Source organism: Accipiter gentilis, chromosome 4, assembly GCF_929443795.1.
Source record: "Accipiter gentilis chromosome 4, bAccGen1.1, whole genome shotgun sequence".
In the NCBI taxonomy this organism is placed as follows: domain Eukaryota; kingdom Metazoa; phylum Chordata; class Aves; order Accipitriformes; family Accipitridae; genus Astur; species Astur gentilis.
The window spans coordinates 28,150,988-28,159,498 of record NC_064883.1 but is presented as its reverse complement, the minus strand read 5'-3'; the positions used below and the strand labels follow the sequence as shown (position 1 = coordinate 28,159,498).

General features: G+C 48.2%; 1 protein-coding gene across 1 annotated transcript; it reads right to left on the bottom strand.

Moving 5' to 3' along the window:
* Window positions 1–235: 235 nt before the first annotated feature.
* OTUD1 (OTU deubiquitinase 1) lies at window positions 236–2,975 on the bottom strand. The gene has a single exon (XM_049798810.1). It carries the CDS (start codon window positions 2,821–2,823, stop codon window positions 1,459–1,461), a length of 1,365 nt encoding a protein of 454 aa, XP_049654767.1. The 5' UTR covers window positions 2,824–2,975; the 3' UTR covers window positions 236–1,458.
* Between the last annotated feature and the right edge of the window lie 5,536 nt (window positions 2,976–8,511).

Sequence of the window (8,511 nt, the reverse complement as noted above, 5' to 3'; positions counted from 1 at the left end):
TCTCTCACAGTTACAAAAGAATTACAGATATTCAACTGTCTTTAAATGCTCACCTTTCTTTCTCATATTCAGACACCAGAATTATCAGTGGCTCACACTTGTAAAGTACCATGCCCTTCTTCCCACCTCCTAATTGGGGAATCTAAGGAAGAGAAGCTCAATAAAGGGTCTTGGGAATGCACCTGCAGTTCTTCACCACACTGGGAATGCAAAGGGCAGAAAAAAAGAGCAGAAGTAAAATTATATTCTTTATTCATTCCGTTTTAGCTGTGAATATTCCTATTTTACAAATACAGTATAAATTCCAAAATCACAATATATTACAAAATAAAAAAAGTACAAACTGCATTACTTAATAAATATATCTAACAAGTTAATCAGAAAGTAGAAGAGACAGAATTCAGACTGGAAACATTTAAATGTTTGACCCAGCAAACCATACAAACCTCAATTTAAATACCTTTTTTTTTTTTTTTTAACCATAATGTAGAATACCATTCCTGATTTCTTGGTTAGAAAACAGCATCAAGTGAATAAAATGTTGTGATCAGATAATGATTTGTTGGTGCAACACCAGTGCCAAAAAAAGAAGCAGGGCTTATACAAAAGACACCATAACCCCAGAAACAAGAACACAAACACCGAGGTGCAGCCAAGGCAATGATTGCCAAAGCGGGAGACTATTATCTAGTCACAACATTCTATTGCAAGTTAATGTTCTGTTATTACAGATAAATAATATAAATGGAGCAGAGGGCGAGCCAACCAGGCAACAAGAGGCCAGTTTACTCAAAACAGTAATTAAATACAGAAGAGTCAATTGCTCCCTGTACTGTTCATGTGTAGCTGCATTCCAACTGGCTCAAAGGACCTGTTCTGTGCTCCAGGCAGAGAAAGCAACTGTTCTGAAAAGCAGACTGTTCATACTTTGCTGCACTTTTACAAAACCCATTGTTTTAGTTTTGCAGGAAAATACCCATGGTGCTTTTATCAATTAGGGAGGGTCAGTTTGACATCAACTTCATTTGGTAAAAATATAAGGTTTATGGGTAAAAAACACAGCAAAAAACAGCTGTTACATCATAAGCCTTATTTACAAAAACTGTTTACAAACGTTTTTGGCTGTACAGCTGAAAGCCAGATACTAATGCAAGATGTAGAAGATGGAGGTAACAGTTTAGAAATATTGTGCAAAAAATACATTCTTATAGAAAATAGAGAGAGTGGGGAGGGGTGACACAAACATACACGGAGAACCTGCTTGCAAATACTCCGAGGCTAAGTTTTTACAACAGAATATTACAAACACGCTTGTATTTATCCCCCACGATCTACGGTCCTTCTCAGTCTGGGGTGCCGCTGCTTCATTAAGGATTAAGGCATCACCATCACAGCCAGCACGCCTTCTGTCTGTCTCAGTCCCTGCAGCAAAGCTCCCAGCCTGAGGCCCCGGAGGTCTCAAGAGCAGGCATTCTGCTCAATGTACATCTTGGACAAGGACACTGCCATGGACTTGGCCAGCTCCTCATCCCGTCTGCGCTGTACCTGAGTCTGTCTGCACCACGCCTCGTACTCCGGGTTGGGGCACAGGCGGTCCAGCACAGCGTCGTAGTGCCCGTTGCTCAGCCAGCTCAGCCAGATGCTGGGCCGCGTCGGGTCCTCGGGCCCCAGGTAGTGAACCATGGTGGAAACGGTGGGGCTCTCGGGCCGCCCGCCCGTGGTGAGGTGGATGTTCACGTTCAGCATTTGCCCCATGGCCAGCAGCTCCGGGTAGCCGGCCCAGGCCCCGTCCTGGGCGGCGCCGATGAGGAACTCTCCCACGTCGCCCTCGATGATGGGGTTGAAGTGGTCCAGGTGGTCGGCGATGTAGTGCACGGTCTGCTCGCGGAGCTCGCTGTGCAGCCGCTGGTCCCCGTAGACCGCCTTGCAGACGGCGCGGTAGAGGCAGTTCCCGTCGGGGATGATGTGGAAGCGGAACCGGCCCTTCTGCCGCAGGTACTTGTCCTGCTTCTCCACCTCGGCCAGGTACAGCGCCAGCTTCTCGCTGCGCTCCGGCCTGCCGCCGGGCCCCCTGCGCGCGCCGGGGCCCGCTCCGTCCTCCTCCTCCTCCTCCTCCTCCTGCCGCCCCTCCCCGGGCGAGGGGCCGCCGGCGGGCTGCGCCTGGCCGCCGCTGCTCCTCTCCGCGGCGGGGCGGCGGCCGGGGAGCAGCCCGGGCTGGGCGCCGGCGGCCGCCGCCTGCAGCGCCTGGCAGTGCTCGCTGAGGCGGAGGCTGCGGTTGCTGGGCTCCTCGGCGGGCGGCGGCGGCAGGGCGGCGGCCTCGCCGTCCCCCCCGGCCTGCCGCATGCTCTCCAGGATGCCCTCCAGCCAGGCGCGGCTGCGCGGCGAGGCCGGCACCAGCTCGCCGGGGGCCTCGGCTCGCTGCACGATGCGGATGGGCACGATCCGCTCCAGCGGCCGCCGGCGGCTGACGGTGACCTGCGCGCAGGAGCTGTACTGCGGGCCGCCCGCCGGACGGCTGCCGGGGCCCGCCGCGGGGCCGCTCGGCATCACCTCCAGGCAGGAGGAGAAGGCGGGCATGGCGGCGGCGGCGCTGCTGCTGCTGCTGCTTCCCCCCCCGGGGGCGAAGGCGTCCTTGGCGGGGCTCTCGGCGGCCGGGCTCGGGCCCGCGGCGTCGGCGGCGCTCGGTGCCTCCGCGGCGGGGGGTCCCGGCGACAGGGAGACCTTGAAGACGCCGGCTGCGCTCGGTGAGGCCGCTGCGGCGGCGGCTGCGGCGGCCGTCCCGCCCGCCGGGTAGTGGGTGATCACGGAGCTGTAGAGCTGCATCCTCGGCTCCCCGCGGGCGGCGCTTTATAGGCGGCGCCGGCGGAGCCGGGGCGGGGAGCGGCGGCGGGGGCCGCGCCGGGGCTGCCGGGGAGGATGAGCCGCCCGGGTAAAAATAAACAAGGGCATCACCCCCCGGCCGCCGCCGCCGCCTCCCCGCCCCTGCGCGCCCCGCTGCTGGCTGGGCCCCGCGGCGGCGGCGGCGGCGGCAATTCCGACTGCGCCACCAGCGCCGCGCGGCCCCGCCGCCGCCCGGCCCGGCCCGGCCCCTCCGCGGGAGCGCGCGGCCGCCGCGCTCCGGCCCTTCTGGAAGCTGCTGGAGGCCGGGCCCGGGGGCGGGGCCGCGCCCGTGTTTACCTCAGGGCTGAGGCACGTTGGAATGCGCGGGGGGGGGGGGGGGGGCGGGGCGGGGCCGGGGGAGCCGGGGGGCGGGGCCGAGCTCAGCCCAGCCGAGATGCGTGACCTCAGCGAGCACCGCACCGCCCCGCCCCCTGGCGGAAGGGGACGCGCGGAGCGGAGGGGCGGGGCGGGGCGGCGCGGCCGTCCCTCAGCGGCGCCGGGCCTGACGGGGAGCGAGCGGTCCGTGTGGGCCCCGGGCTGGGCTCTCTCGTGTGGGGCCGGCTCCCCGGGTCTGCTTCAGCCCCGCCGCCTGGGAGCCGGTGCCGGGGAAGCCGCGCTCCGTAGCCGAGGCTGTGGCGGGGAGGCTGGTGGAAACGGGTGCCTCCGTCTGAGGAGCGTTTCGGGGAGAAATGGCTGCTCTCTGCCGTGTCGGGCTGCCGGCACGGAACTTCGGCCGCGCTGGGCTGGGCACCGGCTGCGAGATGGTTTGGTAACGGGGAGCGTTGGGGAAGCTTCAAAGGGGGGGACGGCGGCGCTGGGTGTGCTGGGGGCCGGCCGGGGAAGTGCCAGAGAAGGCAGCGAAAGGAGTTTCTCTTGAGACAGTTTGTCGGCCAAGCAGTCCGATTTTCGGGCTTGACCGTCAAGTGTAAATTATGGGAGATGTTCTGCTGACAGTTGACTGATGCTGTGTTCTATCCGTGCTGTTACTGAAAAGGAACGATGCTTCTGCCTGCCCGTAATCAGTGTCATGATTCATAATTTGCAGCTGGGGTAGGAATAATATTCACTCATTAGTTTTCTGACAGTCACTGGCGCAAGCTGCTATTTGCCCGCCTGCAGTCCTGCTTCGGAAAATGTAGTGCATGCATACCGAAAAAGTATGATGTAAATCATCACATAATAACAGGAGAGACCAGATTTAAAATATAGGTCTCATAGCGATCATTGATAATTGGTTTATTAATGCCTGTAGTGTCTTAAAATTAAGCCACGTCTTTTAGCCTTAGCTGTGGTATAAATAAAGTTGTATCTAACCCTTTGTCCATGAAGGATGACGTTATCTGTACCACTGGATTTGATTATGTTCTGACAGGCAGGCTGACCAAGAAACACCAGTTTACGCTATGATCAAATGTTAACACAGACATTGATTCCTACCGAAATGGAAAAAAAAAAAGGTATCGATATATGTAATTTCAAAGTGATATTTAAAAAAATGTTCTGGATTCCCTCCCAGAGTCTCAGATATCTTCAGAAAAGCTTTAGTAATCCAAGCAGATTGCAGAACTTGAAAAAAGCAACCAAACAACAACAAAAAAGCCTCTATTTGGATATTCTGAAAAATTTTTCCATGTTCTATTTATGTTAATTAAAAAGATGTAACCAAGAGGATCACTTGCAACAGACTGCAATGTCAAAAATAATTGTTTCTTAGGAGCCTTGGTTGTCTTTTGGATCCACCTCCAGGGATCTTCAATCTCTGCAGCTGATTCCAGGGCTACCAGCAACACAATATGGAATTTCATTCTCTTTACACAGAAAACATGTTCTGAACCCCTTGACTAACTTGCGTATCGAAGGAAAACTGCTGAAATCCTTCATGCTAAAAACTGTGGATATTTATGGGAACAATTTTCACATCCACCTTGCTTTTTTATTCTGGATAAAACACAGCAGCTAATTCCATGCATTACTGGGAACCTCTTAATAAAAATTTACAGTCAATATATATCCAAAATTACTGCCTCCAAAGTTGAACTGTAAGAGGTGTATCAGGTATGAATCAAAGCCCAAATGTCCTGACTTACCTGCTACAGCCAGAAAGTTGATATCTTTAGAAGAATTGGTGATGGGCATTAGCCAGGAGCATTTCTGGCAGCCTGTTACAGGGGGATAAGATATTACAAATGCTCTGAAATTACCGAGTGACTCTTGTATTTCAGAATGTTCAGAACTTTGTTTTAAATATAGCTTGTGATATCAGTCAGTGAGTCTTTATTTCTGGACTAATCATTGCTTAGGGAGGAATATATATTGATCAAATAGAGGTAAATTGAAATCTTCCCTCCTTGAAATGAAGGCTTGGAGCAAAGGAAGGACTCCTGTTTAGTTTTACTTCTTAGCCAAAACTTGACAAGGTGCATTTCCAAGTTAAAATGTGTTCTAGTATATTCATAGGTGATATAATGTAAAATCACTGGAAGTTGCCCCTTCCTAGGGGGTTTTAAATGTGCCAGTAGCAGTTCATTGTGGTTTTGTTCATTGTTATTATAATAAAGATGTACATTACTTTATGCTCATCAGCCCTTCTGCCTACTCTTTTTAGTTTAAAAAAAGTATCTCTGTGGTTTTGCTTAGTGAATTGCTGCTCTGTCTGCTAGTAAATGCCAGAGCTGAATACAGGGTGGTGGGTTTAAAGTCTTAAATAGTCTGGTAACAGAGGGGGGAGGGGGAAGAGAGAGAGGCAGCTCTTTCTGTTAAGAGAATAGTAAATAGATCCAGCAGAATAAGAGCACTTCTGTCATAAGTGAGTGCTGCATTTTGAATACTCAGTACTGCAATTTTCTTTCTTCAAGGATATTACAGAAACTCCCGCTAATGCCTGTTCTGTCTGTCCAAAACCATAGGTTGTTTGGAACAGTGGTACATTAATGGATGGGCAGCTGTTTGATTCTGATTGTTACAATGAGGTACAACGCTTGTGGTGCTTCATTGGAGGAGAGAAACAGATTTATTATATATGCCCAAATTACCGTCCTGTTAGTATTCTGATGCTCTACTACAGCATATTCTGGACAAAAAAAACCTTGTTTATCTCTGAACAAAAATCGAAGGAATATCCTGAAATACACACTAAATATGCCAGCAGTTTTTGGTAATGGTAGCAGATAGATTGTTCTTTTAGTCTCATTTATAACAGATATAATGTCTTACCTGTATTTGCAGTTAAAATGCACATAGTAAGCTTCCTAATAAGGTTAAAATATAATCAAAATCTGTTGCTAGGTAACTGAGACACAACAAACATTTTTGCCACTTAGTGTTAATAGTATACTACATTTAACATATTTATTACCTCTCATGTGAAGTAAATGGAAAGAGAATCTCACCTTGGTGTGTTTTACCTGTGGTGTTATTAAACACTGACAATGTAATGTAACCAACATTTTCCATAACTGGGCACCCAGTGTTAGTCACACGTACTTGGCCTGGGGGAGAATCCAGTCTCTCCGGATGATCAGTGACAAAAATCCCATTGAACTGCTGTGCACAAGCATTTCATGGCTCGTATTCAGCTTTCATACTAGCAGTTAACAGAAATTAGCACTTACCTAAAAGGTCTTTTTCTTAGATGTCTGACGTAGGGTTTTAACAGTAATGTCCTAAACCATGGTTTGTTCCAGAGAGGAATGTTCAAGTGCTATGAGTACAGTTCTTGTGAAAAAAGAAATTTCAAGAAAGAATTTAAGTGTCTTCAGTGCAGGTATCTATAAAAGCCAGGGCCACGTGGTTGTGCCTTTAGTGCCTTTCTCTACCAGAAGATGGGTTTTTGATGTTTCTCTGAACTGCTGCATATAGAGCTGCTGTTGATCTCAGGGAAAAACTAAACTTTGCTTTAGTGTGGCCTGGATAAAACACAACACACAGATTGACTGCTTCCAGAATATTCCTGCATTTGCCACTTTTGTCACTTTTGCCTGCATATTGTGGCCTCACAGGCACTAGAGGGGTTTGGAAAGCGAGGAGAACACAGTATGGAGATGCCTTTCACCGTCTTCCGTAGATTAATGTTCCTGGGCTTCTGGTTCACTCATTATAGGGTAATGTACTGTCCTTTGCTAATACAGAATAGATCTTGAAACAATCTCTGTAGTAATAAAGCATAAACATCTCCTGTGGTTAAAGTTTCTCCTGAGGTGACTGTTACCACTGGTTATGCTGCACATTCCAGGAATTGTTTAGATTGTTTAGAAGGCAAACCACGATCACAAAAACAGCTGTGGAACAACAGCGGTATTCACTGACGTAAAACTAGATGCCCGAGAGTGGAACTACTTTTAGCTTTAATGTGTAGTAGATACATGATTGACATAGAAGGAACAAATTAATTACATCACTAGGAACATTTGTTAGTGAAGAAGGAAGAAGTTAGCTTAAATGATGTATTGAATGACACTGAATAAGCGTTTCCACTGCTTCTTTTTTTTGTGCCAACATTACAGCCCTTCAGCCGAAGATATTTCTGGCTGAAGTATTTAATGAATTAATAGTTCTTTGTATGTAATTGGAAAATGAAATGTTTAATTTTTATTAATAATTTGAAGTGGTATATCAAGGACAAAATTTAAAAATTAATAGAAAATAGAAATCTGTATCGGGGATCTTCCAATACAGGGAAGAAATACATATAAGCTGGAACTAGAAGGAACTTCCTGAATCATCAGTTTTATCCTCTGTTGCCTGCAGGTGATCATATCATAGTGTATCATTCCTTTCATAAAATTACCAAGTTACAGCTAACTTATTCAAGGTATAGTTAGTGAACCTGTGAAGATGTCACGAACCAACAGCACTGCCAAAAGAACAAATTCTGCTCTTTCCCTCTCCCAGTCTCTTTTTTCTTCTCCTGATGCCAGCTGCTTTGTGCTGGCTTAAGCGTTGGTATTAACTAGACTACCTACTTGTTCAACCCTAAATGTACCACTAACATAAAAAGGAGAGAAAGTGTATCCTCACGTACTTCTGAGGTGTGAATATGCTGCACAAAACAAGTGCTGTGTCTCGGAGAGCTTTGCCTCACAATTTGTTGTTCAGCTTCTGCTATACTGTCACGTTAATATTAAAATCTTATTCACTGTATGGGTGCACTAGTCATTAGAGATGTAACCCATGCTATGACATCATGTGGCAAGAGTTTGTGGAAAAAGGGCTGTTGGTGATAAATATAGACATTTGCTCACATCTCAAGGTCTCGGGTGGTATTCCACTTGATAAGTGAGTCTCTAAATGTGAGCGATGACGCAGGTCAGGTCTCTCATTTCTGCTCAGAAGTGTAGACAGCATTTGTGGTGGTCATTGTGCATAAAGCCTTAAGATGCTACCAGAAAAAAAGGGATCTACAACGCTGTTTCAATGCTGTTTCCTCTGAAAAAAAAGCTAGTGGTAATAATGTGACGTAAAAAAGCTTTATAATGTGTATGACATTTAGAAAGGGTTATCTCCTCTATTTTAGTAAACCTTATAAGATATAGATGTGTTTGCAATGTCTATATTTTGTTATCAGTTATAGGAAATTAAATAGTCACCTTCCCTCCCTTTCATGTTGGTTAATGGCAAATTTAGGGTTGAGGA

Coding starts and splice junctions, on each gene's coding strand:
- OTUD1 (XM_049798810.1), bottom strand. CDS start 2,823: ATGCAGCTCTACAGCTCCGTGATCACCCACTACCCGGCGGGCGGGACG.